The sequence below is a fragment of the Oratosquilla oratoria genome, chromosome 29, assembly GCF_046742065.1.
Source record: "Oratosquilla oratoria isolate Oo_2021 chromosome 29, ASM4674206v1, whole genome shotgun sequence".
Taxonomy (NCBI): Eukaryota; Metazoa; Arthropoda; class Malacostraca; order Stomatopoda; family Squillidae; genus Oratosquilla; species Oratosquilla oratoria.
In genome coordinates this window covers 19,890,582-19,905,520 of record NC_134805.1, presented here as the reverse complement: position 1 = coordinate 19,905,520, position 14,939 = coordinate 19,890,582, and the positions used below count along the sequence as shown (strand labels likewise).

General features: G+C 40.0%; 1 protein-coding gene across 2 annotated transcripts in view; it reads left to right on the top strand.

The window, feature by feature from the left end:
* r (carbamoyl-phosphate synthetase 2, aspartate transcarbamylase, and dihydroorotase rudimentary) overlaps positions 1–14,939 on the top strand; it is a 147,393-nt gene that overhangs the window by 30,847 nt on the left and 101,607 nt on the right. For both annotated transcript variants that reach the window (XM_076211810.1, XM_076211809.1), the window contains exons 9-23: positions 1,302–1,411; positions 1,666–1,805; positions 2,909–3,142; positions 3,896–4,046; positions 4,245–4,315; positions 6,187–6,390; positions 7,753–7,971; positions 8,560–8,694; positions 8,848–8,970; positions 9,083–9,245; positions 12,067–12,198; positions 12,441–12,616; positions 13,402–13,601; positions 13,769–13,976; positions 14,342–14,560. In XM_076211810.1, the coding sequence (XP_076067925.1) occupies positions 1,302–1,411; positions 1,666–1,805; positions 2,909–3,142; positions 3,896–4,046; positions 4,245–4,315; positions 6,187–6,390; positions 7,753–7,971; positions 8,560–8,694; positions 8,848–8,970; positions 9,083–9,245; positions 12,067–12,198; positions 12,441–12,616; positions 13,402–13,601; positions 13,769–13,976; positions 14,342–14,560 (2,485 nt within the window). The remainder of the gene's footprint in view (positions 1–1,301; positions 1,412–1,665; positions 1,806–2,908; positions 3,143–3,895; positions 4,047–4,244; positions 4,316–6,186; positions 6,391–7,752; positions 7,972–8,559; positions 8,695–8,847; positions 8,971–9,082; positions 9,246–12,066; positions 12,199–12,440; positions 12,617–13,401; positions 13,602–13,768; positions 13,977–14,341; positions 14,561–14,939) is intronic.

The following is a 14,939-nucleotide window of genomic DNA, read 5'->3' as shown; positions in this document are numbered from 1 at the left end:
TTTTTATTTATGCCTTGCTCTATATTATTATTATTTGGTCCTTCATTGACATTCAATGCCTCATTAACATTTCTCCTATCAAAATTAACATTTCCCCCATCACGGACATCTGGTCGATTACGGTCATCCGATCTATTTTGTACATTTTGTCCCCCTACGTCACCGTGATTCACGCCGGCCTCCCGTCGTTCAGTGACATTATGTCCGGCATCTCTTTCTAAAATTATATTTTGTCCTCCAGTGACATTATATCCTACCGTGATATTTTTTCCTCCACTATAATTACATCCCATCGTGATCTTTTGTCTTCCACTGTCATTACATCCTATCTTGATATTTTGGCCTTCATTGACATTCTGTCCGGTATCTCTTCCTAAAATTATATTTTGTTCTTCACTGACATTATATCCTACCGTGATATTTTCTCCTCCATTATTATTACATCCTATCGTGATATTTTGTTCTCCACTATCATTATTTCCCATATTTACATATTTACATTTTTACTTGTCCTCTTTCCCTGTTTTCCTCTTTTTACTTATTGTCCTCTTTCCCTGTTTTCCTCTTTTTACTTGTCCTCTTTCCCTTTTTTCCTCTTTTTACTTGTCCTCTTTCCCTGTTTTCCTCTTTTTACTTGTCCTTTCCCCTTTTTTCCTCTTTTTACTTGTCCTTTCCCCTTTTTTCCTCTTTTTACTTGTCCTCTTCCCCTTTTTTCCTCTTGTCATCTTTCCCTTTTTTCCTCTTTTTACTTGTCCTCTTTCCCTGTTTTCCTCTTTTTACTTGTCCTCTTTCCCTGTTTTCCTCTTTTTACTTGTCCTCTTTCACTTTTTCCTCTTTTTACTTGTCCTCTTCTCCCTTTTTTCCTCTTTTTACTTGTCCTCTTTTCCCTTTTCCCCTCTTTTTACTTGTCCTCTTTTCCCTTTTTTCCTCTTTTTACTTGTCCTCTTTTCCCTTTTCCCCTCTTTTTACTTGTCCTCTTTTCCCTTTTTTCCTCTTTTTAGTCTTCCCCTTTTTACACTTACCCCTCTAACCATTCTTCTTCCTCTCCCATATCATTCATGTGATATCGGAAATTTGCATTATTAAGCATGTGATGCCAAATGTTAGAAACCTCAGGAATATATGCCACATTCTTTTAAAAGAATGGGAATGGGAATTCATTGCAATCTTGTATGATTTTAAGGCATATGTAAAAAATTGTACATATACCAAAGGCTTTTTCCCTCTTACAAGGGAGGTAGCAAAAAAGAAAAAGTAAATAATTGTATAATCTTAATTTACATTATAAAAAAATACCTCAGTCCAGCTCCAGAGGTGCCACAGGCTGATGTGTCCAGCAATCCAAAGAAGGTCCTCATTCTCGGCTCAGGTGGTCTCTCTATTGGACAGGCGGGTGAATTTGACTATTCTGGTAAGCTGAAAGTATTATTTTTACTTTGTGTATATTATACCATTAACTTGAGGTATGAATGGACTTGTAGTGGGTATATGCTTTAAAGCTACCTCCTTATAAAGGGATAAAAAGGTATTTTGCTATGAATTGATGTGTGTTTGCATTGGTCATGGGTTTAGTGTATTACAAAGTGAATTTGACATGGTGCATAGTTAGAATTCAGTCAACAAATATGGATAAATATTGATTACTTATTTTGATGTGTATTACAGGCTCACAAGCTATCAAGGCACTTCAAGAGGAAGGTATTGAGACAGTGCTCATTAATCCAAATATTGCAACAGTGCAGACAAGTAAAGGCCTCGCAGATAAAGTCTACTTCCTCCCAATCACTCCTTCTTATGTTGTGCAGGTAGCAGATCTATTCATTTTGTGTTTTACAACTAATTTTATTTCTAGGTTGACCAGTCGTCCAGGAGGAGCCAAGGGAGGGAGGCGTGGTGAATAGGAGTGGAGTGGATAGGGATGAAATGGGTGGGAGTGGAATTATGCCTTTTGACTTTGGCTACCTCCCTTGTGAGGTGAAAAAAGCCCTTGGTATATGCATGAATGTATATATGTATGTATGCGTGTACAACTTATTTTATTATTAGATAGTTGCTTAATGTTTGCTTTTTATATGGAAAATGATAGTACTTGCGATCAGACTTCACATTTACTAGTTTTCTGCATTCATTGTTTTCACCTACACATTATAGGTTACAAATTGGCCTGTAAATTTCTTGCATCTATCCATTATAACACTTCCAGCACATGGGTCTACCTCACGTGTACCACACTCACCAACTTGAACCACAACACTACACCCATAAAAGATTTGTGCGAAAACCCAGTTCCGGCCATAGCATTCCTTGGAGAGATGGGGCTGCTTGGACAGACAGTCTAGGGAACAACAACAACAACAACTACACAACACTAATACAAAGAACTGAAGTAACACCACAGTCCATACCATTCAGATTTAAAGAATATCCAATGGTCTGGGACGACAGCACCCATCACAAAAGTGGGTTTTTAAAGCATTCACAAAATATATTTTCCTCCTTATAAGGGGAAGTGGCCAATTGAAAGCATACGTGTACCTCTCACCCATCCCATGTACACTCAAAATCCCATTTGTTACTCCCTTCATACCTCTCTGTGCACAAAACATCATTTCTGTTCCCTGTGACTGTGCTTGGGTCAGAAGCAATACTGCAAGACATAGCACTACCACAGCAGAACCCAACAGTTGGAGCTTGACATCCTTGTTTTAGCTACTGTCCTTGTGTATTTTACCCCCAAAAATCTCTCATCCATATAAGTAGTTACCTCTTAGTCCTTCAATATGCTTTAGTTTCAGTCTGTTTCTACCAAAAACTTTTGAATTTGGTCATGGCTTTTGTACTATCAGGTGCTTGTTGTGTAAAGGAATGAAAGTTAGTTTTATGTGTACGTATAATTTGTCTTTTCAAGGTGATAAAATCGGAGCGTCCTGATGGAGTACTCCTGACGTTTGGAGGCCAGACAGCTCTGAACTGTGGGGTGGAACTTGAACGTGAAGGGATTTGGTCCTCTTATGGAGTACGTGTACTTGGAACCCCAGTGGCATCTATAGTACAGAGTGAAGATCGAAAAATGTTTGCTGATGTGGTTTCCTCCATTGGAGAGAAGGTTGCACCCTCTGCTGCTGTGTACTCTACTCAGGAGGTAAGTTGGAATGCACATATCGAGTAGTATAGATAGAATATGGGATGGTTAAAAGTGTCATTGGGAAAGAGGGGGATGTCTGTTGAGGAAGGAAGGGAGAAGATGGAAGATATAGGTGAGTGGAGAATGGATGTGTATGGATGATGCTGTGATGCATGGAAGGGAGTGGGTGGGGGATGGAATGTATGCAGTATAGCTCATCCTGGCTGAGTTCGTGTTGTGCACACTGATTGGCTGAGAGTGAGCCACTGTGAACAACAAAGGATGACTGCCTAACAGTCGTCAAAACCCATCAGTACTCTTGCCTTAGTATGAAGGCCCAAGATTGCTTTTCCTAAGTTTCTACTATCTTCCTGGCACTTTTAATCATTCCGGGTGGACAGAGGTGATAGGTGGGGTTGAGGATGAGGAAGTAATGCAGCCATAAGAAATTTCTTGCCCTCTCGGTAAATTTTGAGTTGATGGGAGGGGAGGGGGAGTTTGCTATATAATAGTGGTGGAGGTAAACCAGCTCTGCCAAACCCTGCATTGGGTTTTGTGTAGGATTGGTGATGGATTGACTCGTTGACACTTTTTCATATGGAGGGAAAGGCCTTTTTGTATGTACAAGTAACTATGAAGTGGATGTGTGCCTACTTCCCCACATTACTTATAAAGCTGAAGGGGCTTTTGGTTTCTATAAAGATAGTTTTTATTGTTGTACTGTTCACTATGTAATTAACATGTTATTTTGAACTGTCATTATTTCACCAGGCTCTTGAAGCTGCTGAGAATATAGGATATCCGGTTCTTGCACGTGCTGCCTATGCCCTCGGTGGTCTTGGATCAGGTTTTGCAGACAATGCTGTAGAACTGGCAGCTATTGCAAAATCGGCTTTCTCCCACTCTAATCAACTCATCATAGGTATGTCTGTTAACTATAAATTTTCTAAGAATGCCATTATGGGGCTATAAGAGTGCTTTGATACAGCCACCTCTTCTGTCTATGAAATGCATAATTTATTTCTCATTGCAAACTGTTAAAATTGCTTTTATCTATCCCTTTTTATTTGTTGAATTATATCTGCATTACTCAAACTTGTCTGCTATCTCAATGTTTCAGACAAGTCATTGAAAGGCTGGAAGGAAGTGGAGTATGAAGTTGTACGCGACTCTTTCGACAATTGCATCACAGTAAGTTTCTGGTAACAAGACTTTTGAAGTTTGTGCTCATGATAATTTACCCTATCCAAAGACATTGCTGTACTCCCATTTTCCATGTTCACTTTCAACCTAAAATCAATCAGTTTCTTACAAAATGCTCCCAAGGTGTCTCCATTACAGTGTCCATGAGAATAGAAATATTGGTTATTTAAAACAAAACATCACCACAACCACCACAACCATCACAACCACCACAATAGTCATAACCACTGTGATCATTACAACCACCACCATGACAATCATAACCAGCACCACGACCATTGTAGCCAGCACCACGACCATTGTAGCCAGCACCATGACCATTGTGACCAGCACTGCGACCATTATAACCACCACCACAACCATCGCACCTACCACGGCAACCAGCATAACCACCATGGCAAGCAGCATAACCACCATGGCAAGCAGCATAACCACCACGGCAACCAGCATAACCACCACGGCAACCAGCATAACCACCACGGCAACCAGCATAACCACCACGGCAACCAGCATAACCACCACCACGACCATCATTACCACCACCGCAGCCATCGTAACCACCACTGCAACCATCATAACCACCACCATGGCTGTTGTAACCAGCACCGTGAACATTGTAACCACCCCCATAACCACCATAACCACCACCACAACCTATCAATGACTATATACCAAAAGCTTTTCCCCACTTAAAAGGAAGGTAGCCAAGTCAAAGGCATGTATCTACTCCCACCCATTCCACTCCCCTCCACCACCCTTTCCTCCCTCTCATCTTAGCTCCTCCTGGATGATGGGTCATCCCTGCATCCCCCCCCACTGCCCTGGGTCGCATGCAATATAGGAAGACGCAATACATCTACAACAAGGCTGTTTCACTTAATCAGTAACCCCCCCTTTCTGTCCCTTCATGCAGAAATGGAGGTGGTGGTGAAATCCTTTTTGGGCTGCATCAAAATATCATTCACACCTAAGCACCCCTCTACCCCCATCTGCCCCTCTGTTCCTTGCATAACTCTCCACTCATCCCTATCTCCTGCCTCCTCCTTTCCTTCCTCAACAGACATTCCCCTCTTGCTCATCATCCCCTTCACCTCAGCCATCTCATCCTCAGTCATTCTCTCAAAACCACCCCCTCTGCCTCTGCCTTCCACCCCACTATTACTAATCTTTCTTCACTCATTCTTTCACTCATTTTTACCAATGACAGGAACACAATTCTACACAGGAACCCTTAACACACCACACCCAGCACAATGCATCTCTCAAGCACCACCAACAGAACAGAAAGACAAAGACAACTAAAGACAGTTACAGGCTAGCTATTTCTTTAACCTTCCCTTTGGATTTAACCTGATTACACTGGGGTTTTGTATTTCTGAGTGACATACAGCTGGTAAGCAAATTGCAGTTGTTGCATGGACCTCTGACTTGAAGGAGAATGGTTTGATATTTCCATAATACACAACAGGAGTTTCTTTTCTTTTTGCTTTCATCCCCTCAGGACTAATTGATGCTGAAGTCCTGCACCAAATAAAGGTTTGACAGCCTTTGGTTATATTTACCTAATTTATTTATTGGGTATAAAACAAATGGGTTTAACCCATGTTGCAGGCAGATGCCCGTCAGACCCCATTTTCCTCGGGAATTATGGTGGCTGCTCCGTATAGTGATTACATAGCAAAGGCTTCAGGCACATCACATCTAGGTTACTTCCCAATTTCAGTGGGAACAGGAACAGGAATTCAGATCTGGGAGTTTTGCCAAATGTCTGTGGGGCTGGGTTTTTTGGTTCCCTCTTAGGGGCCATTTAGTAATGCCGTGTGAAAAATGTGTATACAAAAGACCTTTTCTTCTTTCAGGTTTGCAATATGGAGAATGTGGATCCTTTAGGTATTCACACAGGTGAGAGCATTGTGGTGGCACCTTCACAGACCCTGACCAATCGTGAATACAACCTCCTGCGGTCGACAGCTCTTGCTGTGGTACGGAGGCTGGGTGTAGTGGGCGAATGCAACATTCAGTATGCTCTCAATCCTCATGATGAGGAGTACTACATCATTGAGGTAAGACTTTATAGCAGGTATGGTGTTAGAACCCCATTGCTATTGATATTCCTGAATGGACGTGAAGTTGTATGGTATTAGAATGAAATAGGTATAGTGCATCTTTTATGAAGAGGTTAATTGAATTAGTTCTAACCTTGTGTGCTGTAGTGACCTTGTTTAAATTGCTCAGAACTGTTTGTTGTTAGCCAGAATAAAATAGATTGTCAGTATAACAATGGAAAAATTACTGCTACGAGCTTCACTGTCTGGAGATCTGCAGACCCATATTATGAGTGTAGTTCCAAAAGTAATGCCTTCTATTTTTTTACTTGTAACTCAAAAAGTTGAAGAGCTGCAGAGATGGGAGTGGCACCATTAAAAAGGGTGGACATTTTGGCTCTAGCAATTATTTCTTTAAGTAATTACCTCCCTTCTCGGTGCACTTTCACCAGCCTTGAACAAGGGCCTGTGCATGCCTGTCTGGAGTGCAATTTGTGACTCGTATGTCACCACTCCAGAATCGATGAATTCATCCTCTAACCATGTTGACATCAACTGCCTCGGCTCCATAAACATTCACCAAGCACTGGTGAATGTCAATCGATTCCACTTTTGCATGGAGGAATTCAGTGACACATTTCACATTCTGATGCACATCCATGACAAAGGTTACTTTATTAGACTGTCAAGTACTTCAACAGAGAGATGAAAATTGCAGGTTATAAGTGCAAAGGTTCAGCCATTATAACAATGCCATCAACAATTCCCTTGGATCTCTTGGTACAGAATGAAAATAATAGGAGGGATTACTCATGGAACTACCCACATAGATGGCAACAGCCCCCCCTTAGGCCCTTTCATAGGTCTCTCTGGGAAGAAACTTTTGAATGTTGTATCATGTGGAACTGCTTTTGTCACTAGCAGAAAAAAGTAGTAGGAAGAAGGGAACATTGGCTGGTTCTCAGCTCATGTGTGAAAAGGTATCGGAAATACAATTGGGTTTTATGGAAATTGTAGGCCCAGTCAAAAGACTGATTGTGAACCACTTGGGACTGTACCTTCTGTTGGAAGTGAGGGTTTTTAAAATGGGCAGCTCTGCTAATCCTGCAGAACCACCACAAGACGTAAACAATATCCTGAGAAAATAGAATTTAATTTATATTTGGAATGTTTTTGTATATTACAGGTTTTCATCCAGGAGGTGCCAAGATAGGAGAGAGGGAGGAGGGTGGAGGGGAGTGGAACATATGGGAAATGAAATGGGTGGGAGTGATTTCTATGCCTTTTTATTTTTGGCTACCCCCCCGTATAAGGGGGAAAAAGCCTTTGGTATATGTGTGTACAGGTTTTCAGGAACATGATATAATGGCTCTTTAACAGGTCAATGCTCGGCTCTCGCGTTCATCTGCCCTTGCCTCCAAGGCCACTGGATATCCTCTTGCTTATGTGGCAGCAAAATTGGCTCTTGGCAGGTCTCTACCCGAGCTTAAAAATTCCGTAACTGCCTGCACAACCGCATGCTTTGAACCTTCCCTGGACTACTGCGTGGTCAAAGTTCCACGTTGGGACTTGTCCAAGTTCAATAGAGTATCGGCCAAGGTTGGTGGGATGATTAGTGTCGTTAAGAGAAAAAGAAGATCCTGAATGTAATTAGGGATTTGTAAGGGTTTTGTTGGAATGACAAATGAGTAAATTAGGTTCTAGATTTTGTTCTTCCTCTCACTCTCTTGATCTTGCTTGTTCTCTCTCATTCTCTCTCCCTCTCATTGTCTCTCCCTTTCTTTCTTGTTCTCACTCTCTTTTGTTCTCTCTTGCTCTTGTTCACATTTTCTTATTCTCTTGTTCTCTCTATCATTCTCCCTCATTCTATCATGTTTTCTCTCTCCTCTCTCCTGTTCTCTCTTCTCTCTCATTCTCTTGTTGTTCCTCTGTTTTCATTGTCTCTTGTTTCTCTTTCGTTCTCATCTCTCTCACTGTTTTTTCTCTCTTGTTTCTCTTTCGTTCTCATCTCTCTCACTGTTTTTTCTCTCTTGTTCTTTCCTTCTCATTTTCTTTTCTGCCATACCTTCTCCCATTACCACCTCTACCACAATGCAATTTTTTACTGCTATCATTGTGTGCAAATGTGTGTGTGTAGCATTTGTTGTGTGCACATATATATATCATTTCCAATAATTATTTTCCTAGATTGGCAGTTCCATGAAAAGTGTTGGAGAAGTTATGAGCATTGGCCGTAATTTTGAGGAAGCCATCCAAAAAGCTTTGCGTATGGTTGATGGCGTGAAAGGTTTTGATCCGTACACCAGAGAGCCCAGTGAAAAGGTAAGAAATGTTATGTAATTTCTTTAAGGTGTGTATTATGGCATAGTTAGAAAAAAAAATTGAAAATCTGAATAAGATATTTTATAAATGAACTAGATTTTTTTTTTTTTTTTTGTGAACATTTGAATTTATATTTCATGTTTTCTATCCTAGGAGCTAGCTCAGCCCACTGACAAGCGAATGCTTGTGCTTGCAGCAGCATTGCGACAAGGATGGGATATAGACAAGCTGTATGATCTCACAAAAATTGACAAGTGGTTCCTTTACAAGCTGAAGGTAAATAGATTACATGTATAGAAACTTGCCTGTCGGTTTTCTTTCAAGAAAAAAAATTACTATAGAATTTGTAAAATTGCCATATTTGCTAAAATGGTGATTGCTCTAATAGAATGTCACGACAATGTACGAAATCCTGGAATCGCATGGAGATGTCCAAGACATCCCCACAGACCTCCTCCTTGCTGCTAAATGCTTGGGCTTCTCGGACATGCAAATTGCTTGTGCTGTTGAGCAAACAGAACTTGCAGTACGTGCCTTGAGGGAGAAGAAAGGTATGACTAAAAAATTTGTTTCAGACATTAGTGGATCAATATTTTGTTGATGCAATCTTATGAAAGAGTAGAATGTTTAGTAATTTAATTTTCTAGTGTTAAGGCTTCGCAGAATTTGTAGATATTGTGTTCATAGTCTAAAGGTACTTTTCCCATGGCTGAGTCAAAGTACACACATAGTGTGCCAAGGAGGTACAGAGTTCTAGGCAAAGAACTGGTATCGGTGGTTGAGAATGGAAATTGAAGAATTGAACCAGTGCGGATGGTGATGCAATTGTGACAGAACTTGAGTAAAGAAAGAAGCAGTAGGTGACAGAGTTTGTGCGAAAGAAAAAAACTTGAAAATGAATTTTGGGAAAGAGTGATGTGCAAGAAATTTTTGGTGACTGGTTGGAAGCGGATATGAAAGAGGAGCTTCAAGCTTCAAGCTTTCCCAGGGGTCATGTACCCATTATGAATCTTATTTTGAGGCCCTGGAACTTGTTCTACCTCTTTTCCTTACTAAGAAGATAGCAGGATTTTGAGGAAAGACTCGGGGACTGGACACTGGAAGAGGAAGATGAACTACTGCCAGATCACCTGTGTGTGGTGTTCTCTGATACCTACTCCCATCTGGGAATTGAGAATGAGGCAATCTGAGACTAACAATGTATTCAGTCACTATCAAATTTTCTTCCCACTACCTAGTAATTTTTGCCCCCTAACTCGCAACCAAAAGTTCTACATTCATGATGTGTATTTACCGAGTTGTATTTTATGGGACGGGAGCTATGCTTGTTGTGACCCATTTTCGTATCTCTCCACATCCAGTTTATTTTTTAACTTGGGTATAGTTCTGGCATTTACCATTTCACTGTTCAGCCCATTCCAGACATCGATCACTCTTTGCAGGAAACTGTTCTTTTTCAGGTTTCTTCTGTAACTGTCTTTCTTTAATTTCTTTGCATGTCCTCTTGTTTCTCTTTTGTGACAGTGGGGTCATGAGATTGGGATCTCTGGAAGACCAAAGTCACAACCCACATGTCAGTGGTCTCCGTGTGATGAGACCAGGGAATAGCACAACTTGGCAGCAGCCTCTATGATTGAGCAGACCTTTTCAGGATCCAGTCCAAATGGAAAGAATGAGTGAGGAAAAATTATCAAAAAAATGTGAAAAGAAGTGGATGGAAGGAAGAAGAAAGGTCAAGAATGAGGTGGATGGATCAGGTTAAGGTGGCACAGGATGCAGGAAGAATGTCAGCCAAGCAAGGAAATGTGGGAAACATGGGAGTGAGTGGGTTTGGGTTGTAAATGGATGAAGAAATGGTGCAGCCTGTTAGCTGTAATCCAATCTTTGGTCACTGTTCCAGTCACCTCTTCCTTAACAATGGGGACCCAACACTCCATATAGCAGCTTAACAATACTACCACCTGATGTCTATTCTCTGAACCACACAAAAATCCAATATGGCTACCCTCAGCCGAATGACAACAAATGAACACTCCAACACAGCCTTAAGGGATGTTCATGTTTATTTAGGTTGTGGGTCACCATATAATGAAATGGTGTCTGAAGCTCTGCATGGTGTGCCCCATTGTAGAAAAGGTCTCGCTTGTTCCCTACAACTTGAGCAGTGTAGTGGGAGACATGGATGACCCTTCTTTCATGGAATGTTAAAATAGGAAGGGTGGTGAATGCCTTTTGGATGGTTATGGGCTAGGTGTATGCTTTGACTTGGCCATTCCCTTAAAAGGGAAAATGCACTTTGTGGTGTATTTACCTAGTTGTATTTTGCGGGAAGGGGAGCTATGCTCGTGGTGTCCCGCCATTGTATCTTGCAGTGTCTAGTTTGCTTTTAAACTCATGAATGGTTTTTGTGCATACTATTTCATTATCCAGTTTGTTCCAATTGTCCAAAACTCTGTGGAAAACTGTTTTTCTTCATTTCTCTTCTATAGCTATGTTTTTTTTATTTTCTTTCCATGTCCTCTTGTGTTCCTCTTGTCCCAGTTAAGTAAGTCCTCTCTATCAAGTATCTCTGTGCCTTTCATGATTCTGTAGATGGTCAGTAAGTCACCTCTCTCTCTTCTTTGCTCTAGTGTCGGTAATTCCAGTTTAGCCAATCTCTCCTCGTATGATAGGTTTGCAAGTGCAGGTGCCATTTTTGTAGCTGCTCTTTGGATTCTTTCTATTTTCTTTATATTCTTTTTGGTACTAGGGGACCACAATGTTGCCGCATACTCTAGTCTAGGCCTTATCAATGTAACCAATATTTTTTTATCATGTCTTCGTCCAAGTATGTAAATGCCACTTTTATTGATCTTGGCAAGTTGTAAGTCTCCCTGACAATTTTGTTAATCTGTTTATCATAGGGATGACCCGTCATTTCAGGAGGTGCTAAGATAAGAGGGAGGGTGGAGGGGTGTGGAGTGTATTCAGGGATGGAATGGGTGGGAATGATTTTATGCCTTTTTCTTTTTGGCTACCCCTCTTGTAAGGGGGAAAAAGCCTTGGTATATGTATGTATGTTTATCATAGGACAAGTCATACGTGATGATTACTCCCAAATCTTTTTCGGATCCTACTTTCTTTACTTCCTTGGTTCCAATTGTATATTTTCCTGATATCCTTTTTTTGCTTTTTCCAAACAGTGTGTGTTTGTACACGTGTAAATTTATATGTATAACAAGAAAAATAGTAATATTGCCCTATTTGAATACCATGATTTTTCATTTGGCTTTTATAATGACTATACCATATCAATGAAAGCTGGTTACTTTTTTTTTTTTTTTTTTTTCACTTTTATTTTCTTGCGATTTGATGACCTAATTTTACACCTAGGGATCATGCCATGGGTGAAGAGAGTAGACACAGTATCTGCAGAGTGGCCAGCAGCAACTAATTACCTTTACCTCACATATAATGGTAACCAACATGATCTGACCTTTGCACCTGGTGCAGCTATGGTCTTGGGTAAGTAAAAAAAAAACTTAAGTATCATCTTGAATTATTGTTATTATTATTATTATTATTAATGTTATTATATATATATATATATATATATATATATATATATATATATATATATATATATATATATATATATATATATATATATATATATATATAATAATGCAAGCAATCACATCACCGTGATACAAAATATTATGCAAAGGGATTGGATCATGGATGATAATGTTGATATTTCATGACAGGTTCTGGTGTGTATCGAATTGGTTCATCTGTGGAATTTGACTGGTGTGCAGTGCAGTGTATTCGTTACCTACGCAAGCTAGGACACCGCACGATCATGCTTAACTATAATCCTGAAACCGTATCTACTGACTATGATATGTGTGATAGGCTTTACTTTGATGAAATTTCTTTTGAGGTGTGTATAAACAGTCTTGACATTTTCAGTCTAACAAAAATAATATTTAAGATTTTGAATTTATAATAAAGTAAATTTTCTGTCTGCCTGCCTGGCTGCCTGTGTCCCCATTCTCCCTCTCTCTCTTCCTCTTCTCTCCCTCCTTTTTCTCTTCCTCTTCTCTCCCTCCTTTATCTCTTCTCTTATCTCTCTTCATCTTTGTTTCTCTTTCTCTCACTTTCTCTGTTTTTTTCACTTTCCTCTCTCTCCCTCTCCCTCTTGCCCTCCCTCTCCCTCTCTCATGCTGGAAATGAAAGGGCAAGAAGGGCATCAAAGAAAAATTGGATGGAGAGGATGAAGGGAACCATACAATCTTATAGTAAAGATGCCACGCAAGCAAAATGTGTGAGAATTAGCAGTTGGAGAAAAATGTATAGATGAAAGTGGCTCCTTGATCCATGAAAGGGGTGCACATGGGATGAACCAACTGTAAGACTAAGAGAATGATTTGAATTATTTCTGGCTAACTTTAATTTTTGTGTGGTGGACGTGGGAAGGAGTGAAAGGGACATGTTATAATTGGAAAGGATGAGGATGTTCCTTTTCCATGTTGTAGGCATATTGCATTGGAGGTAATGGGCGATTGGATGAAGGGGACTTGAACAACTGTATTAATATTTTCATGTGGGAGTGGTTTTTATGCCATTGTTTTTTGGCCACCTCCCTTATAAGGGGAAAAAGGCCTTTGGTATATATGTGTGTATATTAATATGAACATGTCTGATCTTTCATTCTGTAAATAATAGGTTGTTATGGACATTTACAACTTGGAAAATCCTCGGGGCATCGTTCTTAGCATGGGTGGGCAACTGCCCAACAACATTGCCATTGACCTTCATCGTCAAAAGGCTCGTATCTTGGGCACATCTCCCGAGTCCATTGATGGTGCTGAGAACAGGTTCAAGTTCTCTCGTATGTTGGATCGCATTGGCATCTCTCAGCCACAGTAAGTTGAGGAACTGGAGAAAAGTAAATTACTTTTAAGATTTAGATGATCATATAGATATATATGAATCAAGTAAAAGGGTAAGAATTTTATAGAATTATACATTCATACAAGTTTCTCCATTATTTTTGTTTATTTTTTGTTTATTTTTTTATACTTAATTTTAGGTGGAAAGAACTGACAAACCTAGAGTCAGCCAAAGCTTTTTGTGATGAAGTAGGATTTCCTTGCCTTGTTCGGCCTTCTTACGTACTCTCGGGGGCTGCGATGAATGTGGCACACACGTCACAGGATCTTCAGAGATACCTGAACCAAGCAGCTGCTGTGTCTAAGGAGCATCCAGTTGTCATCTCCAAGTTTATACTTGAAGCAAAAGTTGGTGTTTAAAATTTTGTTAATTTATGTGATTTTAGATTACAACAATGTCACTCATCAGTGCCATTATTTTTAGATTTTTTTTACAGTACACAAGTTACACATTCATAAATATATAATTATGAACAACTCTGACCCAGGGTAGTGAGTGGGATACAGGGACGACTTGTCATTCGTGAAGAGCCAAGATGAGAAGGGGGAAGGGTGGTGGATGGGAGTGGAATGGGTAGGAGTAGGTACATGACTTTGATTTGGCTACCTCCCATATAAGGGGGAAAAGCTCTTGGCATATAGATAGATGAAGAATAGACTGATTTTATGTGCAAGTTTGGTTTATACCTCTGTTTTTTTCTCCTCTTTAACAGGAAATTGATGTTGATGCTGTTGCTATGGATGGTGAAGTAGTATGTATGGCTGTGAGTGAACACGTGGAAAATGCAGGTGTCCACTCAGGAGATGCAACACTTGTTACTCCTCCTCAAGATATCAATCCAGAAACCCTGGCCAAGATCGCTGGTATTTGTGCAAGCATTGCTAGGGCACTGGAAGTGAATGGCCCATTCAACATGCAGCTTATAGCTAAGGTATGAATTAAAATTTTAAAATTATTATTGAAGAACTCTTAAAAACTAGAATAGAACTTTTTTCCCACTTGGTTTGTGGACCCAAAGGTAATTATTACACAAAAATTCACATATGCGTTATTTTATTGTTTTACTACATTGTTTGACCCAGGGCAGTGAGTGAAATGCAGAGATTACCAGTCATCCAGGAGGTGGTGGTGAATGGGAGGGGAGTATGAGGGGATGAAATGGGTGGGAGTGGATTTATGCCTTTGACTTTGGCTACCTCCTTTGTAAGGGGGAAAAAAAAATTGTTTATGTATGTATTTTATTTATTTTTATTTATTTATTTGTTTATTTATTTATCTATTTATTTTATATATTTTTTTACATTCTTCCA